The sequence below is a fragment of the Cyprinus carpio genome, chromosome B25 (assembly GCF_018340385.1).
Source record: "Cyprinus carpio isolate SPL01 chromosome B25, ASM1834038v1, whole genome shotgun sequence".
NCBI classification, from domain to species: domain Eukaryota; kingdom Metazoa; phylum Chordata; class Actinopteri; order Cypriniformes; family Cyprinidae; genus Cyprinus; species Cyprinus carpio.
The window spans coordinates 4,162,161-4,186,066 of NC_056621.1; the positions used below are offsets into that span (position 1 = coordinate 4,162,161).

At 39.1% G+C, this 23,906-nt stretch overlaps 1 protein-coding gene across 1 annotated transcript in view; it reads right to left on the reverse strand.

Moving 5' to 3' along the window:
• si:ch211-272n13.3 (ankyrin repeat domain-containing protein 26) overlaps positions 1 to 23,906 on the reverse strand; it is a 35,842-nt gene that overhangs the window by 10,588 nt on the left and 1,348 nt on the right. Inside the window, 31 exon segments of the mRNA XM_042752755.1 lie at positions 273 to 854; positions 947 to 1,333; positions 2,616 to 2,762; positions 2,849 to 3,032; positions 3,123 to 3,321; positions 3,324 to 3,335; positions 3,432 to 3,573; positions 3,991 to 4,021; positions 4,390 to 4,584; positions 5,011 to 5,234; positions 7,351 to 8,100; positions 8,805 to 8,878; positions 8,965 to 9,042; positions 9,120 to 9,419; positions 9,986 to 10,030; positions 10,121 to 10,196; positions 10,665 to 10,717; positions 11,127 to 11,216; positions 11,454 to 11,553; positions 13,379 to 13,443; positions 13,534 to 13,645; positions 17,362 to 17,567; positions 17,855 to 17,912; positions 18,003 to 18,075; positions 18,167 to 18,203; positions 19,750 to 19,782; positions 19,918 to 20,075; positions 20,372 to 20,509; positions 21,254 to 21,360; positions 21,651 to 21,824; positions 21,909 to 22,023. Coding sequence (XP_042608689.1) covers positions 273 to 854; positions 947 to 1,333; positions 2,616 to 2,762; positions 2,849 to 3,032; positions 3,123 to 3,321; positions 3,324 to 3,335; positions 3,432 to 3,573; positions 3,991 to 4,021; positions 4,390 to 4,584; positions 5,011 to 5,234; positions 7,351 to 8,100; positions 8,805 to 8,878; positions 8,965 to 9,042; positions 9,120 to 9,419; positions 9,986 to 10,030; positions 10,121 to 10,196; positions 10,665 to 10,717; positions 11,127 to 11,216; positions 11,454 to 11,553; positions 13,379 to 13,443; positions 13,534 to 13,645; positions 17,362 to 17,567; positions 17,855 to 17,912; positions 18,003 to 18,075; positions 18,167 to 18,203; positions 19,750 to 19,782; positions 19,918 to 20,075; positions 20,372 to 20,509; positions 21,254 to 21,360; positions 21,651 to 21,824; positions 21,909 to 22,023 — 4,945 coding nt within the window.

The following is a 23,906-nucleotide window of genomic DNA, read 5'->3' on the forward strand; positions in this document are numbered from 1 at the left end:
TATATGTGTGTGCAGTTATCATGATTATTATTAATACAAAATTTGTTATTAAATTTTTTTAATTAAAATAAATTATTTACATATTAAAACAATATATTGACATACATATTTTTGTGTGTGCGTGTGTGTGTATATATATATATATATATATAGATACAGATATATAGCCCTTTAGTGACAACAGGATGTTGGATGTTCTTCACTTACAGTAAATGCAATGATGCAGCTATTTCTAAAGAAAAAAAACACGACACAATCTCTGTGTCCTCTACCTCTCTCTCAGCTTTCTCCTGCTCTAGTTTGTAGCCCTGCTCTCTCAGCTCGCTGTTCGTCTTAGCCAGCTCTTTGCTTCTCTCCTCCACCAGGTGGACTCTCTCCTCTCCGTCTGCACGTAACTGGTTCAGCATTTCTGCAAAGTTTTGGTGCACATCTGTAACGGCTTTATCCTTCGCCGAGCCCTTGTTGAGCGCCTCCTCCAGCTTTTGTCGTAGCAGCGTGTTCTCGCTCTGAGCCTGGGCCAGCCTCTCCTGCATGGCTTCCTGTTTGACCCCAGCACGGCTGGCCTGCTCCCGTTCGCTCAGCACTGTTGCCTCCAGTTCTTTGAGTTTGGCCAGGGCCTGGTCTTTCTCCCGGGCCAGGGTCTCCAGCAGCACACCTTTCTCAGCGACGGTCAGAGCATTACGGTGACACTCGTTCTCCAGGCTGTTGGCACGCGCCTCTGCCTTGCTGAGTTTCTGGGACAGGGACTGGATGGTGTCCCGTTGGTTACTGGACTCAAAGATGTGCTTTTCCTGCGCCCGCTGGTGCTCCTCACGGTCTCGCTGGAGAGTGCGCTCTGCATCTGTGCGTGACGCCTGAGAGGTTGCAATAATAATAAAAGACAAATTGATAGCAGTTCCTAAAATCCCTTCCCTTTGGTTAAAAAAAAAAAAAAAGTGAATCTGACCTGGCATCTTTCGGCCTCTTGTAGCGCCGCTTGAAGCCGTGCTCTGCTCGCCTCAGCCTCGGCCTCCAGTTGCTGCCTCACCTGCCTCTCGTGATCCAGTTTGGCCGTGATCACGGAGCATTCGGCCTTCAGCGCACTCAGCTGCCCGTTGTACTGGAATACGGTCTGGGTCAAGGCCTCCTCGCTCAGTTTCATGTCCCTCCGGGCGTCCTCCAGTCTCTCACGAAGGGCGTCGCACTCCTCCGCCAGCCGTGACTCTTCCTGTCGGCTGTGGCACTGCGAGCGGTCCAGCTCGGCCCGAGCGGCGTTCAGTTCATCCAGAAGGGCTCGGTTTTGTTGAATCAACTCTCGCTCACGGTCTGACGCCTCTGTTAGCTGGGACATGGCCTGAGCACAGCATCAGAAATGAACCCAGATTAACATGAGACAAACACATTTTAGCATTTTTTTTAAATGATATATATTTTTTTAAATAACAGAGCATGTGGCCTAGTTGCAACAGAGTGATTGACTCTATAACTGTAAGTTAATGCCTAAGTGCAGGTCATTAGGACAAAGCCTGAAAATCTGACCAATCACATGTCAGCAAAAAGGATTAGAGCAATTGGGTTACACAGAAGATCTGCTGACTGTGTTTTATATGCGGTAAACCTAAATCATGAAGTTCATGTAATTGATTTTAAAGTATTTTTTTTAGGAAAATTGGTTGTTTGTTCTCAATTATGACCAGGGCCATCCTTAGCTGTCGTGGGGCCCGGTGCGACTGCACCAGTTGCACCCCCTAAAAGACAGTCCTGATTATGACGCCACTACATACTTGACTGCAAAGATATGAAATCAATGCATATTGGTAAATTTGTTCTCAATTATGTTCATATTTATGGTTTCTTGGTTTGAATGTGCATATTGTAAAGCTATGATGATTGTAAAGCTATGATGTTACTTTATGTGTCAGTAAACTATGACGTAACTACCAGTGTTGGGTAAGTTACTCTAAAAAAGTAATTAATTACTACTAGTTACTAATTACATCTTCAACAGTCTTGCAGACTTGCAGAATAAGACATTAATATGTTTTTTTTTTTTTTTAAGTAATAAAAAACAGCCATTATCCCATTAATATTCATGCTATAACCAACTTAGTTAATAGTTAGAATTGGACACTAAAGTGTTACCAATATTTTTATTAACTCACCAAAGTATTTAAAGTGAGAAGGTTACGTAAAAAGCATGCATTTTAATGTTAGACTTTACATTTTTATGTTAAATCCACTATTGTATTGTATATGAATGTTCTACAGACTATAAGTTCAATTACATAAGAAGTAACTGTAATTAAATTACAGAAAAAAATATCAGTGCCTTTGTTTTGTCTCAAGATGCACAGCAGTAATGTTTTTTTCTAAGGCATGTTTATAAAAATTACTTAAATGTCTTAATTGAACTATGGCCTAATCCTGGTTTAGGCTAAGCCCTGTCTAGGAAACCGGGCCATGATGTCACTGCATATGTGATTGTAAAACTATGACATCACTTCATATATGGCTGTAAATCTATGACATCATCAGCAGTGCATGTGTGGCCATAAAACTGTGACATCACTGCATATGTGACTATATTCCCAGACAAACACATATATAGTTGGTGTTTGAGAAGGTGACAGCAGTACCTCATTGCTCTTATTGAGGTTTCGGAGGTTCTCCTGCTCAATGTCCTGCTGCTTACGCAGGTGGTTGTTGAGTAACTCCTCCTGTAGGGCACGAGCACTGCGCTCATGAGACAGGAGACGCTGAGACTCATCTCTGTCCTCTTCAATCTAAACACACAAGCGCACACACTGTTCAGCAAACTGTGTTATGGGCTGGTTTTACCAGCTAAATCTAACAGTCTGCTGCTTTTGACCTGTCTGATGCTGTTCTTCAGGGCTCTGATCTCCAGTTCCAGACTGCGGACTTTCAGCTCAGCTTTGTGATGCTCCTCGGCCTCGGCTCGCTGCTGGTCCTCTTTCCTCTGAAGCTGCTCACGGGTTTTATTATACAGCATGAGAGCGCTCTGATGCTTTTCCTGTTCCTGTCTCAAAAGGAACTTCCATGAGGGGAGAGAGAGAAGAGAGAGTCAACGTCACAAACCCCGGTGAGCTGCAGACCTCCTTTCACATGCACTTAGTTGAGCTCACTTGAGATTGTTCATATCTGTTTCCAGCTCCAGTTTGAGATGTTCTAGGCTGGACTTGCTGCCTCTGATATCATCCAGCAGGATCTTGAGCTCGTTGCGTTCCTGCTCCAGCTGAGAGGTTTTATCCGCCAGACGGCTGTGTCTGTCTCTCTCCCTCTGGATGGTGCGTTCGTATTCATGAAACATGTTCTGTAGTTTACCACACTCACAGAGTCTGCAGGACAGACATAAGAAACAGGTGCACATCTTCATTTTCTGAACATCTGAACTTAACTGTTTGCTTTAAGCTGACTGGAGCTGACCGACTCACCCAGATAGCTTGAGTCGAGTTGTTTGAAGAGAAGAGAAGCATTGCGGTATCCAGATACTGGAGTCTCCAGCTCCTCAGTGGCTGTGTCAGAAGACTGAGTGAGATCTTCAAAATCATCCGCTGTTTCTAGCTCTCCAGTGCTCTGCGTAGGAGACATTAAAGTCAATACAACACATGTATGACACCGAGTAGGGATCGACGGATATGTGTTTTTCAGATACTGATTATTAAACCGATATTTTGAACAGATATAGATGTCTGGTGTAAAAATGAAAAATGTCAAAATTAAGAATAACAAGGGCTCTGACAAAAACTTTCTTTAAATGCTTTAAAATTATTTTATCGGCAAATTGGTTGTGAAAATGAATGATATCGATAACCATTAAACTGCTTAATATCGGCGCCGATAATAGGTTGACCCCTAACATTGAGTATCCTGTGTTAAACTGTAACAACTTCATATTCTCAAAAGCCAGAGCACAGTTTGGTGACCTGTGGTCTTAAAACATTAAACAAACACTCATATTTAGAGGTTTACCTTATCAGGGCAAAAGCTCACCTGTTCTTTCTTAGGCCTTAAAGACGGGGACCTGTCAGAACAGAGTAAACATGGTTTAAGCTTTATCTGACAACACCAGTCTACCGGAGAGCAAGTTTGGTGCTCTAAAATGAGGATATAATGCAGTATTCCCTTAAAAAAGAAAAAATACACGTTATAACAAGGCCCATAAGGAATCTGCCCACTTTTTTTTTGTTTTAATTTATTCTGCACTGATTGTTGGTGTAAGCATTGCAGGTATAAATTTTACAAGTGTTCAAATTTGGTAGAGTTCTGCGGGCACAGATTCTGTGCAGGCCAGGTTATACTTAAAATATTGCTGCTGCAACACTGCAACATATAAAATTGAGCTGTAAATGATTCATTAAATTTAAAAGCATGTAAATACTGCATGTATACCTCCTGTCCTCTTCCGACAGCTCACTTAAAGTACTATCATCAAAGACAGACTCGAGGTCTCCGTTATGGCGGGTCGCAGGTCGGGAGGGTTTGCCCTGCAGAGGGGGAGCTACACAGAGATTTCTGGCTTGGCTACCTACAGTTTTCTTTTCCTCCTCCTCATCTTCCTCACCATGTGGTGGTGCCCTGTCAGTACTGGAGGTGCACAGATCTCATCAAGAAGTTTGAACAAAAAATTGGCAACTGAATACCCTCCACCAGGGAAACACCCAGAAATAAAATGGCAAGGATGACACCAGAAGCAAATTCAAAGCTTCAGCAAAAGCCTGATGGCAATATTGTTGTATTCTATTAGCATGAAACGTAACTGACAAAATAAAAAAAAACACAATACTTGCATTCCATGATTATATATATTTTTATTATGCATGCATATACTTTAGAAATAGAACGAAAATAAATTTGTAAAAACGTGTTTTGATCTCCAAGCCATGGCTGTTTGCTGAAAGCTCTTTACTTCAGGGTGTCCTCAGTAATTTTTTCAGTAAGTTCTTCTACATGATTGCATTACAAAAACATCTCCCTTCACATTAATTCCATCTAGTAATATGACATATGTACCTTCTCTGACTTCTTGTCAGATGTCTTGGCGAAACACTACCCTCTCTTCCCAAAGACCTGCTGTCAGCCATCCCGTCCTGTTTAGGTTTTGGGTTCCCAGAGTTGGTGTCAGTTTTCTTCCCTTTTCCTTGGTCAAGTTCACCTCGTTCTCTGGTTCCTCTAGTATCCCATAAAACACCGGGCTGGTGTTCTCCCTTCATGCCATCCGCCTGTTCCTTACCACCCTAAAAAAAGAAGATATTATTTGTTGAGAGAGTTAAAAACATATGCACTTAAGCATTACTCTAAGAGCAAAATTAAATTCTGTATTTAAATCTGTTTCTGGAAAATGTTTAAGAATGTAATGATTTAGTCAACTGATCATGCAAAACATTCATGTACAGACACATACAAGACAAAACGGAAACAAAACACCACATAATACATGTCTTCTTTTCTTATTTAAAAAGAAGCACTAGCAACATAAAACACACTTCAAGCCAGCATCAACAGAGAAGTTCCAGGTTAAAAATGATTGTTGGAAACTCCTCCATTGAGACGCATCATGAAAACACACATTAACACTAGTATGACAGATCTTCAGGAAGATGAGGAGAGATCTTCAGACAGCTAATGGAAGAGATCCTTGGCACACATGCACACGACAGATGAGGTGTGAACTGACCTGGCCTCAAGTGAAGCATTTGACACCACTGCATAAAATTAACTGATAAATATTTAATAAAGTGACAGACTGGATTCAAGACAAGTGCTGGTCAGGTCACACATATTAAAACATGTACAGAACAAGACAGGACAACTGAAGACCCCATGAAATCAAACTGGGAGCTTTGGAGCCCATGTCTTTTTAAATCCTCCTAAAAGTCAAAGCAGTAATTGATCAGTTTGAGGGGCAAGAGGCAAGAAGCATACTACTGTCTAAAACAATTATTGTTGCACAATCAGCACAAGCTCATTATGGATCCAGCCCAAACCATGGTTTTTCCAGGCTATGATATAAATAATAAAGGATGGCTGTTACAATAGAATGAACTAAAACTAGTAAAAATCATTTTCAGTAAATAAAATAAAATAAAAATCTTGAAAATATGGAAATGAAAATTTGAATTGAATTTGATATGAAAAGTTGAGGTAAACATAACAAAACAACATAACAAAACTACGGTTGAATTATAAACTAAAAATATAAAAATAAAAGCTCATTCAAAATATTAAAAAATACTGTTATAGTATACGAATAATACTAAAATAATACTGATTTCATGGGGTCTTAACATGCATGAAGAATGTAAATGTTTTGAAAACACTTTGGAATTGAATCGGTAGTACAAAAAATTTTGACAAGATAATAGCTCTTTCAAAAACTAGTGTGCTGCCTCACTGACGACTGCCTACATAGGCAGCTGCCTTCTAAGGTACCATGACAACCATCATAGAACATCATAAATTCCTGATTTGAAAGATTTTATACTGGCAGAAACCTGCAAAATGAAGCACATGGGAGATGTAGGAACATCTCTTTATTGTGCCAACCCAAAGAAGACAGCAAAATAAAAGTAATTTTAAAAATGGCCCATCTGGCCAGATTCCACATTTACAAAAGAAGTCAGGAGGAGTATTAATTAATTGTGGCAAACCAGACAAGCGAAACCAATAAGAAACCAGATTACAAATTTTTGGTTAAAAACGACTGATAAGAACAAGGTATAAGTATGGCTGCCCAGACAGACAAAGACCCAGATGCGGTGGCTGTCATCTCAGCTTTGTTGCTTTGTACAATAAAGTCTTATTTTGACATCTGGAACTCTGCTTCTCGAGCGTCACTGAGAAGACCACTGCTTGCTCTACGACACATACAAATTTGAAATGTGCTTATTTAGATTAATGCCTTTTTCAACAATTTCAATACTGTATAAAATGCAAATATTTGCAAATTCACAATTACAATAATTGTTTTTCTGCGTAAATGCGCTAAATTAGCTTCAAAGCACTGCAACATGAGCACAAAATGTACCGGTAAAGAGCTTATAAAAAGTTTTAAAAACACGTTTTTGGACAAAACAAGGCAACATAATCAGAAGCATGTCATGTCCAGCTAGGCAGCTCACTAGTTTTGGAACAGAGCTAATGATTAGCACAACCAGAGATAGGGAGCAGCTGTGTAATTTGGCCCGTCAGCGTCTGGGCAGCATTACAAGACGACAGATGGTTTTGTTTTTGAAGCTGGAGCTTTTCCCTCACATTTTGAGTTTATGTGAATGAAGAACAAGAAGACAGAGGCAAAATTGAAAGTCTTCATTGGTTATATAAGTTTGTCTGAGACTCCTCCCGGGGTCCTACCTCAAGTCTGGACTTCCACAAGCCCTCGCCAACCTCATCGGAGTCAGAAGGGGTCACTTCTAGAAATTTATGTGGGATTTGTAGCTCATTCTCAACATGCAATGAAGGTCTGTGAAGTTCAGGTTCTTCATCTATGTTGCTTCCAGATTCTAGTGGACACTTTTCTTTGCTTCCACTATCAGGTTCCTCAATGTCATCCGCTCGTTTCTCTGGCTCCTGGGCTTCATCTGTTAGGACTTCTGGGATGATTTGGGGGTTGTGGTGGTCACTGGGAAGCTCTGCATCACTGACCTCAACACTAATTGTGCGGTGGACACTTTCAGACTGTGAGTCCTCCAGGCCTGACTCTCTCTGCTCTGGGATGGGCAACAGTATGGCACTTCTTGCCCGGGCGGTGGGTCGCACTATTAGCTCTCCATCTTCCTCACTGGAATCTTCATCATCTGCTTCCTTTTCCACCTCATCATATTGTTCATCTTCTTTCCACTCCTGCTCCGAAAGCCTACTTGGTGGTTCCTTGTGCTCCAGTTCTCCAAACCTCTCTTTTAGTTCAGCAGCCACGTTTTTATATTGGGACTTGGTCTCCTTTTTTTCATTATCCACCCAGATTTTCTCATAGCGTTCCTCCCAGGGAATCCCATCAGCTTTCTCCTCTTGTTCGTCCTCTATAGGAGAGGTTGGGCGCTCCAGTGGTTCATGGTTAGATGGCTTATTTATGTATACGGAAGATGCTTGTAATGCCTCTCTTGCCTTTGTTTGCACAATCAGACAAAAGAATAGAATTAACAATGAAAAACCAAACAAGTGTGGTTGGCAAGGACTTGGCAAGACCAAATGCGAGACACATGCAAGTGACTCGTGCCGACATTTAAACTGTATCACTGTCACAAACACCATATTTAACTAAAATAAAGCACAAAAGAAACATGTGGTGACATTAAAGACCAAATCCACTGAAGAAAACATCATTGGAGCTTCCAACAGTCTAAAGACTGTATTTTCAACATTTCATTTAATAAGAAGAGGCAGAGTTTTATTAAAGGCATATTCTTTCAATTTAAAATAAACTAATAAAATGATAGAAATGAAAATCTGATCAAGTCACTAAAAAACTACAGTATACTGTTTTTCCCTATCAAATTAAATAAAATGTATTTGCAACACTAAATGCAATTAAATGCAATAATTTTTTTTTAAAGAAATTTTCTTAATGCTAAAGCAATAACAGTGACATAAATCAAATTAAAATGTAAAGTTTTCAGGTTTTATTTTATTTTCGATCATCAGTCAACCTGTATGTAAATTCTGTTAATCAGTAGGTGGGTCTTGAGTGCTCTTGTAAATTGTAATTTTGTTTTATTTTTACATTTTCAATAATGAAATGCTTAACCAGATTTTTATCTTATTCAGATTTTTATTTTAACAGAGCTGTTTTTCTTCTATGAATCGCCCACCTGATCTACATCTTCGCTTGCGTCAGAACGGTCTTCACTCTCTGCATCTTCAGCTTTGGGTTTCTGCCGACGAACTGAAGAGAAATTCACCCATGTTACTATGTTATATAAAATACAGTGAGAAATATTAAACCCTGAGTGCTCACCCTCACAGTTTTACCTGCATCAGGCTCAGCGACATTTGGCAGTGAAGCTGTCTTCTTGGCTGGACTGAAAGTGTCCGTATCCCAGTCCGATTCTGTAAATAAACAAGTTATGTAATCAGCATATATATTTACTGAACTAAATCTAAGATTTGCAGTTTCTGAGTTCTACCTTCACTCTCTGGCCTCTGATTGGAGTCCAAGCGCAGCCGTGGCAGTGGCTGTGGTTTTGAGCTGACGTTTGGGTTGAGAGATCGTGGACTAGGTAGAGGTGTTGTGCTTGAGATTGTGGGTTTGTTTCTCTCTGGATTGGCTTCTTCATGTTCCCTGGTGTCCATGTCCTGTTGCTGAGGTGTTATGGGTAGTGTGGAAGCTGCTGGGCTTTCAAAGAGAGGTTCCTCTTCTAGCTTATGAACTGGGTAGTTCTTACTGGCCTTACTGGTGGTGCTGGCGGAGTCCCAGTCTGAAGCATCTATGTGAGGCAGTGAAAATAAATAATAAATGCAAGCCTAAAAGGGGCAGTTTTTTTTTTACAAGTTCTTTTTTCTGTATATGGTAAGAAGAAAATATGAAAATAAACAGTTAAAATAAAAAAAAGGGGGGGCAGTCTTTACCGCCAGTGTGGAACTGAAGAGATTTCATCGACATTCTGACTAAAGAGCTTTCAAGCTAATCAAGTTCAGAAAGAGTGTTTTGAAATGTATATATTATATAAAATATGTATTTATTTTCAGCCTTTTTGCCATTTGAAATAAGCCAGTCATGTGGAAAAAGGCCAGGCAAACAGGAAAACGGCAAAAGCCGAACTGAAACTGCTAAGCCCTGGCTCTGATATTAGCAAGTATCTGCAGAACTATCAATGAACTACTGGAAGTACACAGAGAATAAGTGCTTGCGTATCTGACTTGGAGGCAAATTGGTGATTTGATTTTGTGTAAATTAAGGCAAAAGCATGAACACATCAGACATACAAAACATTAATTGAATGCAAAATTTGATTCAGGAAATGTTTTAGTGAACGAAAAACAACAAGATTACCTTCAAGATCATCAGCATCCCCCAAACCAAGCTCTTCCATCAGGTCTGTAAGAACAAAGATGTTTAAATGAGTAGACAAATATGTTACAACATAATTTAATTGTTGTTTAAAAAAAGAAAAAAAAAGGAGATGACCTGTTTTCTTATTAGCTTCTTTTGAATCCATCAGCTTACTAAGAACAGAGACAGGCTCCCTTTTGATCACTTTGGGCTGTGAGAAAAAAATCATTTATTATGAAATATATTAAAAATATGAATTATTTATATTTATGAATTTACATTAACATTCATGCATTTGGCAGACGCCTTTATCCAAAGCAACTTACACTGCAAATGTTTTTTTTTTTAAACAGATTGTGCATTTCCTGGAAATTGAACCCATGACCTTGGTGTTGCTAGCACTTTCTCAACTATTTGTGCTACATGAATACATTAATATTTTATCAGTATAATTTACAAATTTTCAATGAAATCAGGTGATACTAATAAACATACAGACTTTATTCAAACTTTATTTTCTAGATAATTTCAGTATGTTTTGTTTTTTTGTGAACATTCCATATTGACTTTATTAACAATCTAATTATTAATGTATTTTACCAAAAAACTGCGTAGCAAAAATTGGTTCTTCATTTAGGAAAAGCAAATCAAGGTCAAAAACGTTCAAAATGTTGCTTACTGGTATTTCGGATTCCGTCTCTTCTTCATCTTCATACTCGTCATTTCTTAAAACTGAAAGGCAAAAAGGGACAATGCTCAAAATTCCCCTCAAAAAACATGAGAATCAACAGACAAAGACAATCTTCCATGTCACGAGTGTGCAGGCATGCACATGCAGCAAAGGAGATCTCCCATGATGCCTGTGAACTGGGGTTTGAGAGTGACCAAATACTCAAAGACAATAAAGGAAATAGTTCATTTCAATGAATTCATCTTGTAAACATGAGTAACAATAATGGACCTTTCCCACTAAAGCATGTATTAGCTGAGCATCATGCCGTGTCACATCACATGCCTTAAATGCACAGATGACAACAGATGCATAAGACAAGAGATCAGGATCCGAGGACAAGATGTTAATGTGACGGCTGTAACGGTGATAATTAATCCAGCAGGACAACAGCAAATCATGAATGCCTACCCATCGGCCTGCAGCCTCCTGGCTGGCCTATACTTCTCAATAAATTAACGTTCCTCCCTCCTCTTATGAAGGAGGGAATGTATAAGAAGTCTACAAAGGAATTCAATGAGATTATGAAATGCAAATCTACAAATAAGATAAACTTTGCATAATTCAGCATAGCAAGTCTTGTCTGTTTAGCAGAAGCAATGGAAAATGTCAACCTTTTGCATATTTTCAAGCATGAAATGGTCGCAGAAGGCTACACAGACAAAGCTATTATGGTATTTCATTCTAAAATGCAATCATATTTTTATGCAATAAAAAAAATCACTAGACATGACGTACCTTCAGTGTTCTCCTCACAAATACTGTGCATAGATCTATGTGATTTGGCGGGAGTGTGTTGGGCACTGGCCTGTTTCTTCTGTGGGCTCTCAGAACCAGACTGCGAGGAGAAAATGAGAAAACATCAGGATGAAATGTGGTCACAGATGACCTTAGAACAGATGATCACAACCTGTTTTTTTTTACATTTTCAATGAATAAAAATTCATCTCTACATATTTACATAAACAACTGTATGTGTATCGTTATAAATAAATTTAATTAAATATAATTGTTAAATTACATAATTATTTTATATATATATGGGCCTGTTTACACCTGGTCATTTCATGCATTTTTGCTGATCGGATATGTATCTGATTTGTTAAAACGTTTCCATTTACACTTGGCCACATAAATGTGTTGTCGCAAAACGGATATAAATCTGATCTTCAATTCCTGTGCTATATTTAAATTTAACGGAGTTCACATCAACGAAATCAAAAGATAAGTGCTGCATTTTATTAATAATCAGCTTATTTCAAGATCAAAGCCCGCAATAGGAGAGCGCGCGGCATCAGTGCTGGAACAGAGTCTTGCACGGGTCCATTTTTGGAGACCCGCCCCCGCCTGTACCTGCAAAGTTCAGCACCAGATCCGACCTGTCACCCGTGATAATATCAAAATTAAATCCGCACCCGCCCAGACCCGTTAATATTTGGCCTGTTACCCGATCCGTGCCCGCGATAAATCACACACGCTAAAATCATTCCAATTAAAGTGCTTTATTTTTTATCTCGCACCTCTCTCAACATCACAACAGCGTCATGAATGGGCTAATGAAACAGGCTAAAGTGCGCTTTGTTTTGTGCCATTCAAGTAGCCTACCATCGGCACCTAAATAGGCTATGGAACCTGATAACTATACGCAAATTGACCTATTAACGAAAAAAAGAGAACAAGAAAAAATACAACCTGAGCCTGTCGCTCACAAACAATAGCCTTACTAGGCTACGAGAAGCATCAACAAAAGTCGCACTGTTGCAGTGGTGGTGACGTGATGGGTCAAATGTCATATCGTTGTTGTGTATGTGTAATGGTAATTTAGACATACAAATATTGCACATATTTTTCATCTGCGCTACTACCCGCCCGCAAGTAATTAATTATCTGCCCGCATCCCCGCCCGTGAATTTTAGGAATGTCACAATCCACCCGCGGGTACCCGACCCGTTGCAGGACTCTACGCTGGAAAGATAGGTTAGTCACACTACTTTTAATGAAGATAATTGTGTGTTGAGCGTCTGCGTCTTACTTTCAGTTTCATTCACAGCAGTATGCGTGTCGGCTTGCTGAAGAGATGCTCAGCTACTCGTCCGTGGCAATGCGTGTTGCATTAGCGCTGTCATATCTGACTATAATGTCATATAGCCTATAACATGCTCTCACAAGTTTATTATTTTAACGTTTTGGAAGGAGTAAAATTTGCTAATGTGATTTCAACAACCAGATGCATTTACACTTCTAGTTTCATCTGGAATGCGTCCCAGGCCATCTCCTGAAGTGGTTTGAGCGATCGGATTTATATCCGTCTCAAATGCGTTTTCAGAGCGCATTTACACCTGGTCTTTTCACGATTAGATTGCTATCCGATCAGAAAAAAACGCATGAAGTGACCAGGTGTAAACAGGCCCTTTAAGACTTTTTAAGGCCTTTTATTAGGAAAATGTTATTTAAGAAATTTTAAGACTTTTTAAGGACCCACGGACACACTGTTTTTGTTTAATTAATTTATATTTAATTCCACAAACTCCTTGCAGTTCTATCACAAACTTCAAGTTGTTTTCCAATCACTGGTTGGGAAATTCCTGATTGTGATACATATACTGCATTTCTGTATAGAGACTTCATCAGCTTTGCTTTGTTTAATACGTCTTGCGACTAACCTCTGAATCCCAGGGAGATTCGTCATTTTCATCTTCCTTTTCGAGTCCCAATTCTAAAAGAAAATCTGGAAAAAATATGCAAAGAATGTTATATGTTCATGTAATACATTTGAAGTAAAAAATAATCCTTCAAACCATAAAGGATTAAAATATACCTCTTCGCTTCTCCTTGCTAGCACCATTTTGAGAATCTTTAGCCTTTTCACAAATTTCCTCCGGTTCTTCCCTTTCATCCTCTTCTTCCTCATCCTCTGTGGAGGCCTCTTCCTATTCAAAGAAGATAAGTTGCAAAGCAGTATAAACGGCAAGCATTTTACACTCAAACCTGAATAAACTGTTGGCATAGAAGTGGTCTACTTCAATGAGATTAGATAAATAAAAGTATAAAAGACAAAAAAACAAGTGGGATGAGCAAGAACATTTCTCAGGACTGCATCTTCAGTGTTTGTCCACTATCCATAGCTACGACATCTTGAAGCTATAACTACAAGTCACAAGTCAACACCTATCCACAAGCTATGGCTATTCTAGCCATCATCTCCTGAGTACCTGCAATGATCCTTGCTTAGAGCATCTTTCTTCCTTTACAGATGTATTAACAGTGTTCTGTTCATGCAACTTCTCAAGTTCTTTCCCACCATCCTCTTTGTCAGAATCAGAAGTGAGATCAACTTCATCTATGACAGTGTAGGGAATTTCTTCCTGAAGAGTAGTTTCTGGTTCAAGCACCTCTGTTGGATATTCATCTGCAAACTCAACCGAAAGGTCATCCTCAACTTGAGAGTTATGGCTTGACTGTTGAGGAGATTCTGGATTTGTAGATTTATTAATGTCCTGTAAGTCTTGATCCAGATCGATAAACGTTGAAGGCAATGGACTACAATGTTGGGGACTTGGCGAGTGGCTTGAGGAACTTGGGTTTTGTGGACTAGTTGCTGTTGAATGTTGATGGCTAGGTGTAGTAGATTGTCTTGATCTTGATTTGTGTTTGGGACTAGGACTTATTGGGGATTTTGGACTTGTTGGAACTGGGCTCATTGCATTTAAATGTTTGGGGCTATTTGAGAGAGATCTCATCAGCAATGGTTTTTCCATTTGTGCTGGACTTGACATGGTGGAACGTTTTGGGCTACTATTGGAGAGATTTGAAGTCTGTGGTTGATCATCATCAATACATCCATCATCTTCTTCCAATATAGATTCATCGTCAGAGACATCAGAGATCTGATCTTTTTCAGAAACCTTGACTGAGCCACTTGCAAAGTCATACTGCATTTGCTTCAGTTGGCTGTCATCCTCTTGACTTAAACTCTTTTCTTCATCACTTTGACCAACAATCATGGACACTGGTATAGTTTCACTCTCATCACTCTGATCGATGCACCCAGGTTCTTCATGTAAAAGACTCTGGGAAAGGTGCCCAGAAGGTTCTTCATGTAAAGGACTCTGGGAAAGGTGCCCAGAAGGTTCATCATGTAAAGGACTCTGGGAAAGGTGCCCAGTAGGTTCTTCATGTAAAGGACTCTGGGAAAGGTGCTCAGTAGGTTCTTCATGTAAAGGACTCTGGCAAAGGTGCTCAGTAGGTTCTTCATGTAAAGGACTCTGGGAAAGGTGCCCAGAAGGTTCTTCATGTAAAGATCTCTGGCAAAGGTGCTCAATAGGTTCTTCATGTAAAGGACTCTTGGAAAGGTGCTCAGTAGGTTCTTCATGTAAAGGACTCTGGGAAAGGTGCCCAGTAGGTTCTTCATGTAAAGGACTCTGGGAGAGGTGCCCAGTAGGTTCTTCATGTAAAGGACTCTGGGAGAGGTGCCCAGTAGGTTCCTCATGTAAAGGACTCTGGCAAAGGTGCTCAGTAGGTTCTTCGTGTAAAGGACTCTGGGAGAGGTGCCCAGTAGGTTCTTCATGTAATAGACTCTGGCAAAGGTGCTCAGTAGGTTCTTCATGTAAAGGACTCTGGGAAAGGTGCTCAATAGGTTCTTCATGTAAAGGACTCTGGCAAAGGTGCTCAACAGGTTCTTCATGTAAACGACTCTGGGAGAGGTGCCCAGTAGGTTCTTCATGTAAAGGACTCTGGCAAAGGTGCTCAGTAGGTTCTTCATGTATAGGACTCTGGGAAAGGTGCCCAATAGGTTCTTCATGTATAGGACTCTGGCAAAGGTGCCCAGTAGGTTCTTCCTGTAAAGGACTCTGACAAAGGTGCCCAGTAGGTCCTTCATGTAAAGTACTCTGGGAGAGGTGCCCAGTAAGTTCTTCATGTAAAGGACTCTGGGAAAGGTGCCCAGAAGGTTCTTCATGTAAAGATCTCTGGGAAAGGTGCTCAATAGGTTCTTCATGTAAAGGACTTTGGGAAAGGTGCTCAGCAGGTTCTTCATGTAAAGGACTCTGGCAAAGGTGCCCAGTAGGTTCTTCATGTAAAGGACTCTGGGAAAGGTGCCCAGTAGGTTCTTCATGTAAAGGACTCTGGGAAAGGTGCTCTATATGTTCTTCATGTAAAGGACTTTGGGAAAGGTGCCCAGTAGGTTCTTCATGTAAAGGACTCTGGGAAAGGTGCTCTATAGGTTCTTCATGTAAAGGACTCTGGGAAAGTTGCTCAGTAGGTTCTTCATGTAAAGGACTCTGGGAAAGGTGCCCAGTAGGTTCTTCATATTTAGGACTCTGGGAAAGGTGCCCAGTAGGTTCTTTATGTTTAGGACTCTGGGAAAGGTGCTCAAAAGGTTGTAACAATGCCCTTTTTGAAGTGCTGTCCTCCTGAGCCAAAGCCTCTTGATGTTGGTCTTTTTCTGCACTTGGCATCTCCATGTTTGATTCCTTATCTCCTTCAGGCGTCCCATCACTTTCGTCTGAGCCAGACTCCCAAGATACTTCAGGGCTCTCTGGCTCCTTCCGTCCCAGCAATGTCAGAAATAGGTTCAGTGGCTTCTTCGTTTGCACTTCTTCTTCCTCGTCAACGCTATCCCAATCATCTTCATCATCATCTGCAGTAGTTAAAGCCTTTGATTTAGGTGATGCTGAAGGAGCATCCAGATTGCTGGTGTCAAGATCAGCTTTCCCTTTATTTTGTCTAAGTTGAACTTCATCCGTTTCATCTTGAAGTTGTGGATCACATTTAATGGTTGTCCCTTGCGAGGGCTCCACTTCTAAAATGTTCTTTGCAGCCTTTAACAGCTCATCATCTTCATCTTCCCAATCATCATCATCACTTTGTTTTTCATTCTTGCTCTCAATTGGATTTCTGTTTGATCTTCTGTCCACACTTGGTAAAGAAGTTTCACATTCTGATGGACGACTTGGACTATCACTGGCCTCCTCATTGTCCTCCTCATCAGAGAATCTCGCCTCAACTCTGACAGCTGACACAAGACCCCCATCCTCTAAATCAAGTATTCCTGGAATTGGACTTCCAAAAAGTGTCTTTTCAGGAATTGCTTCTTTCATGTCCATTTTATATGGAGCATCTTTTGCTTGATCTGTCTTTACCTTTAGAGGACTGTCTCTTGAGATGCTATCCTCCATCATGTCCCGCTTAGGTTGTTTGACATTTTCATCAGCCATATCTGATTGTTCTGTTGTACCAAGAGCCATGGTTTTGGGCAACCCAGGAAGACCTGTTGTCTCACAAGCCACAGCAGCTTCCTCTTCTTCATCTTCCACTTCATCATCTTCTTCACCATCTTCATTTTCATCTACATTATCATCACTGTCATTATCATCATCCTCATCTTCTCCTTCCTCTTCCTCCTCCTCTTCTTCACCATCATCGTCATCCTCACCTTCATCATCCTCACTTTCAGCATCTTCACCTTCTTCAGATTCGTCCTCTGGACTTTCGTTGCCTTCCATATCTAGACTGCTACCAGAAGGCCGCTCTGAACCAAAAGGCTCACTTCGCCCACCTGATATGGCAGGGTGGATTGGGTTGAATAAAAACAATAAAGAAGTGAAGAGTTAGACAATGTACCACACAGAGGCACAGTGAGGGTTACCTTAAGGGTTCTGCTGTAGGGAGTGGAGCTCATCTGAGGTGGGTGGGGCAAAGAGGCAGGTGGGGTTGCTACAGGGGGTTGCGGGAGGGAGGTGCTGCTGGAGGGGAGTGGTCTAGACAGTGGTGGGCGGATTGCACCCTTATCCTCACTGTCCGGTTCAGACTCTGATCCGCTCCAGGATTTGTCTGCATTCCGATCTGCTATGACTACAGACAGCATATCACAATGCTCAATGGACCCTTTTAAATTTTTTAAATGGTTGATTTAAAATGTAAATGTAACAAGCTTAGTCATATATTTTAAACACACACTGTCTTTCCCTAATCAAGTGGACAATAGCAATGTTTTCTTGCCTATTATCCTTCCCAAGATGGCCACCTAATTGGACTGCCTTGCCTTAAAAGGACTTTGCTACAAAGTAGGGGTTTCAAATTACAACAACACAACCACAATTCTTACAGACTTCACAAAAACATTTAAATTTAAAACTTACCTTCTAAATTTTCCTTTTTTGAGGCACTTACGAGTTTCTTCAAGTTTACCTTCTGTTTCTGTAAAAAAAAAGCATTGTGTTACCTAACCCTATATTACAATGTTTGTAATCAATTTTACATGTGCTATTCAGAACTGCTTAAAAATACCATTGGGCTCAAATCTAACTCGTCGTCATCATCTGATGAAGGCCAGGAATCAGCAGCACCACTTTTTGATGCCCTGCAAATGAACAATTTCTAGTTAGATAAAATTATAATTTGTAGCTGCTTTTATCACCCATTTCTTTTTTGACATATCAGTGCCATCTCACCTGCTAATGGAGTCTGTGTGAGAAATTTCTTCTGTATCTGAGGAGAGAAATATAAAGGATTATCTGCACTTAAGACAAGCATGGCCAAAAAAAAATCCATTGCTAATACAAAAATGTTCTTGCCAAATTAAAGATGCAGTCTGTAACTTTTTCTGTGTTCAAAATTTACAAAATTTATACAAGTGACGTGACGTGACATACAGCCAAGTACGGTGACCCATACTCAGAATTCATGCTCTGCATTTAACCCATCCTAAGTGCACACACACAGCAGTGAACACACACACACCGTGAACACACCCAGAGCAGTGGGCAGCCATTTATGCTGCGGCGCCCGGGGGGCAGTTGGGGGTTCGGTGCCTTGCTCAAGGGCACCTCAGTCTTGGTGTTTGGGGACCGAGACTTGAACCCACAACCTTAGGGTTAGGAGTCAAACTCTCTAACCACTAGGCCACGAGTACACCATGAATCCATTTTCTAAACAGTGTTTTTGGCTTGTCTTGAATCATTACGGTACACCTATAATGTTTATATTTGGACTATTTTAGACTGGTTCAGGTAGGTACCACTGCAGAGTAGCCCAGTAACTGCGTGATTCGTCACAGACATAAACAGAGATGTTCTTCTGCAAGACGCATGCAGTTCTGTTTATAAACTGCTAGAGCGCCAAAAGTTACGTACTGCAGCTTTAACTAGAAATCTAAAGACCCATTCCCAATTAGACAGAATAATAATTTGTGGTGAAATAATGCATTCCAACAGACCTATTCACACTGATAATTTTTTTTTTTTTTTTTTTTTTTTATCTTTTTTTATCATTTGTTTGACAAAAAGACCAATGGGTTAAGAACAACAAGCATTTGGGTCAAGTATCTAAAACCTATTTTTAAAACATTTTCTGATAAAGTGGGGCAATGTTTAATGTCATCACAACATCTGTATAGCTATTACACTCCTATTATAGCATATATTTCTATATCACAGCATTGAAGAGTAAGCAAAAATAGTCTTAAAATACATTGAAGTACATTACTTTTACAATACACTGAGTGAAATCTGTAGGCCCTTTTTTACTTTAAATTGTTCAAGACTGAAATTTTTTAACTTCATTCTTGGTGTGAGTAGGTCTTTAATCTAGCATGTAAGCATACGACATACAAAAAAAGAACAGCTCCTATGACAAGACACACCATGGTTTACCAATTTAAGCAACACTAAATGATCTCACACTACTCTTAATATCGTGTCTTAAAAGAATAGTTCACCCAAAAATGAAAATTTGCTTAAAGTTTACTCTCCCTCAGGCCATCCAAGATGTAGATGAGTTTGTTTCCTCATCAGAACAGATTTAGAGAAATTAATGTGGTGTTTTATCAGCTGTTTGAAATCTCATTCTGGCACCCATTAACTGCAGAGGATTCATTGTGAGCAAGTGATGTAATCTTACATTTCTCCAGATCTGTTCTGATGAAGAACAAACTCATCTTGGATGGCCTGAGGATGAGTACATTTTTAGCAAATTCTAATTTTTGAGAATAATGTATATGATCTACAGCACATTGGTTGGCACACATTAGCAATACCTTTCCCTGCTCCCGCAGAGCTGCTTCCTGCTGCTACAACAGATGAGTGTGGAGTAACAGTGGGAAAACAGAACTGAATCAAAACACTGCAGCAATACTGACACACAAATACAAATAAGACTGAAATCCTTCAATTATGCAAATCAAGTTAAACGCAATTAGACTCACCATCTTTATCCAGAGCTGGTCCTCCCAAAGCCAAACTTGCCCCAATACCACCGGGGCTACCGAGCACGGACGTCTGTTTCTTTTTGCTGCCAGTGAAATAGGAAGGTGACTGAAGGGATCTTCTCTTCGTCCCATGCTCGATAATCAGATGTGAACATCTGGAACAGAACAATTATTGATATGAGCTCCTACAAGCAAACGCTTCAAATAGAGCTTTTTTTTGTTGTTGTCTTTTTCACAACACACAAAACAAGTGTGAAAGTTCATATCCATTAATGAAACATTGCCAATGTGAACATATCGTTATCAGCATTTCAAATGTTCCTAAATTTCAATGCTTTAAAACAGGTAGCAACACAAACCGAACACAAAAAAACAACATGAAAAACAAAGGACTATTTAAAAGCAAATGGTGAGTTTGAAATATAAGCAGGCAAAAGAAGAAAGTCCTTACGCGTGGTGTCCATTCATGACAGCATAATCATCAGAAGACCATCCCTTATCATCTTTCACTGTGATGTCGGCATCGTACTGCAGAAGCAAACGCACCATGCTGATCTGTCCGTTGCACGCTGCTATCATTAAAGCAGACCTTTAACAATAACAGACAGAATGTAAATCAATGTTGTTATTGTTAACTAAAAAATGCTAGAAGACATTTGTGTTAACTGCAATACATTTATTCATAACATTAATATTAATTTTTACTTCAGTTAGTTGTGAAGACAACATTTTTCATTTTCATTTTGTATTTAAATTACTAAAAGTGAAATAACATCAATAAAAATTTTACAAAAACCCACATAATAAATGTTCTATAAAAATAAAGCAAAAAACAATATAATAACAATATACCAATAATAAAATAACAAAAAAACTAACACAAAATTACTAACAATTACTAATGACTAACACAAAATTACTAACAATTACTAATGACTAACACAAAATTACTAAAAACTAAAACAAAAACAACAACAATGACAACAAAATAACAAACTAATAAAAATAACTAAAATGCACAATAAATTACTAAAATGACAATAAAAAACAAAATTAAATCTAATGCAAAATGTTAATAATGCTAAAATAATACTTATGTGAATCACTTTTTAATTTCTTTGGCTTACAAATCAATTGTTGTTTATTTATCCATTTGTTTATCAGTCCTATTATTCCTGTTTGTTTGTTGAAATAAAATTAATAGAGCACAATTTCATAACATTTCTCCATTATATCTTCCTAAATGCACACTAGAACAATATCTAACAATACCAAGATGACTACAGAACTTTCACTTTGGATGAACTAATCCATTAAAGTGCATCTTCCTAACCGTTGCTCCTGATTCTTGACATTAACATCCGCTCCCTCTTTCAGTAAAAGCTCAGTCATGTCTGCATGGTTTTCCATTACAGCCAGCATAAGTGGAGTGTTGCCAACCTGTCAATCAAACCACAACAAAACAAGATTAGCCTGCATTAACTATCTTACCTTTCAATGTGCAAGAAGATCGCTTTTATATTTATAAGTGCATCTAGCTCAACCAATGGTATGAGTAATCATTTTAGTGTATATTATGCAGTACGCACTAAGTGGAAAGTTAGTAGTTCATTATTCTACTGCAGTGTAATTTGGCACTGCAGATATTAAACACTTCATCTTTATGTATCAGACAGCCACTGTGTGTGGTTAATACTGTGATAATCTGAAGTCGGAAAGTATAGTTTCACCTTGTTCTGTGCGTTGATGTTGGCTGAGTGCTCCAGGAGCTGCAGCACCACAGGTAGGGAGGGGATACGGGCGGCCAGGTGGAGTGCCGTGTTTCCACTGATGTCCACCAGGTTGGGGTCAGCCTCATGTTCCAGGAGCAAAGAGACGGAGCGGTCTTGTTCACACTGAACCGCCTACCAGACATGCATAACAACAAAGATATTCCAGTCAGCAACTACTTATATGTATATGATTTCATAAGAACAAACTGAATGTACCTTCATTAAGGCGGAGCGGTTCTGATTGTCGCATAAGTTCAGCTTCACTTTGCTCTCCACTAAGAAGTGAACCACATCTGTGTGTCCGCAGGCACAAGCGATGTGCAGCGCAGTCCTGCGGGTCCAATCATAGAGGATAAATTAGAGCATTACTGAAGATACAAATTATTGGAAGCTACAAAAATTACAAAAATTGGAAGCTACAAAAATACGTTTTTTTGTTGTTGTTGTTTTGTTTTAAAAAAAATCAACACTTTTATTCAGCAAGGTAAAGTAAAAACATTTCTAGTGTTACAAAAGATTTCTATTTCAAATAAATGCTGTTCTTCTGAACTTCCTATTCATCAAAGAATGAATACAAAAATAAGCAGCACAACTGTTACATTGATAATAATAAGAAATGTTTCTTGAGCAGCAAATCAGCATATTAGACTGATTTGTTTATTGTGATGTGAATCTGAATATTGGAGTAATGATGCTGAAAAATCAGCTTTACATCACAGGAATAAATTACATTTTAAAATATATACAAATAGAAATCAGATATTTTAAATATATAACATTTATATAATAACATTTCATAATATTACTGTATTTGGTTGGTGAGCAGAAGAGACTTATTTTAAACACATTAAAAACTATTACAGACCCCAAACTTTTAAACAGTAATGTATGAATGTTTCTTCTTGGGATTTAAGCTGCTAGGACTGCAAATATGAGTATGCATCAACAAATGCTACCATTAAATGATTCGTAAAAATAACAAAAATTACGACTTTATTCAGGATTGTCTTCTCTTCCGGGTGTGTTGTGAACGCGACTGCTGTGACTGTTGACGTACGACGCTGCTGATGTGTTTCGACGCTCGCCCAATAAAAAAAAGATAACACGTCAGCAGCGTCGTACGTCAGCGGCATCACTACAGTGTTGTGAACGCGCTCACAACAGACCTGGAAGAGAAGAAAATCCTGAATAAAGTCGTAATTTTTGTTATTTTTGGAGCAAAATGTATTTTCGATGCTTCAATAAATTCTAACAGACCCTCTGATGTCACATGGACTACTTTGAAGATGTTTTTATTACCTTTCTGGACGTGGACAGTATACCGTACATAAATTTTCAATGGAGGGACAGAAAGCTCTCGGACTAAATCTAAAATATCTTAAACTGTGTTCCGAAGATGAAAAGAGGTCTTACGGGTTTGGAACGACATGAGGGTCATTAATGACATAATTTTCATTTTTGGCTGAACTAACCTTTAAGTCTCCTGAACCATGGATCTACGGCTCCCTGCTCTCATGGCTTCCTTGACTGATAGACAGATGTGTTCTCTATGTAGTATGGTGACCATAGTGTTTGTTAACTGATTGTTATGAGACCGTTGATGTAAACCACTTTCTTTTGCTATGTTATGATTCTTTTTGTTAAATCCTGATCCTTATCTAATTGGAGCATGGTAGGGAGGTGGGTGCCTTTTTTTATTATTCGTTTTCTCCTGGTTATGATAATTAGGGAGGGAAGCTTTTGTACTTGTTTTATTTTAATTCTAGGTTAGTATCTCTAAAATGAGTTAGCTTTGTTTTGTTATTTGTTTTGGCTCCTCCCCCTCCTGAAGCTTATGTTGCTCCTTATCTACTTTTGTTTTTATAAATTTACTTTTTTACTTTAAAGAGTGTTTTTGGTGTTTTGAAGCCTTGGGAGTGAGAGCCAAGGCTTCAAAGGCTCCAAGGAGTCTGTTGATCGGCTCCCTGATTATTGTTATGAATGGGTGTTGAAATACTCTTTGAGTAGAGATTTGACCTCATTCGTAACAATATGCACACTGCACACTTTTGTTTTGCAAATAATAATTTTAATAAACGTTAAGTTAAATTTCATGAAAAATACACATATCTAACAAATAAATAAAAAAAGCATTTGCTGAAAAATAAATATAGGTCATTCTTTTGTAGTTGGGAGAAATTAAAATGTTAGCAAGAGAAGGTTAAAAAGTAAAAC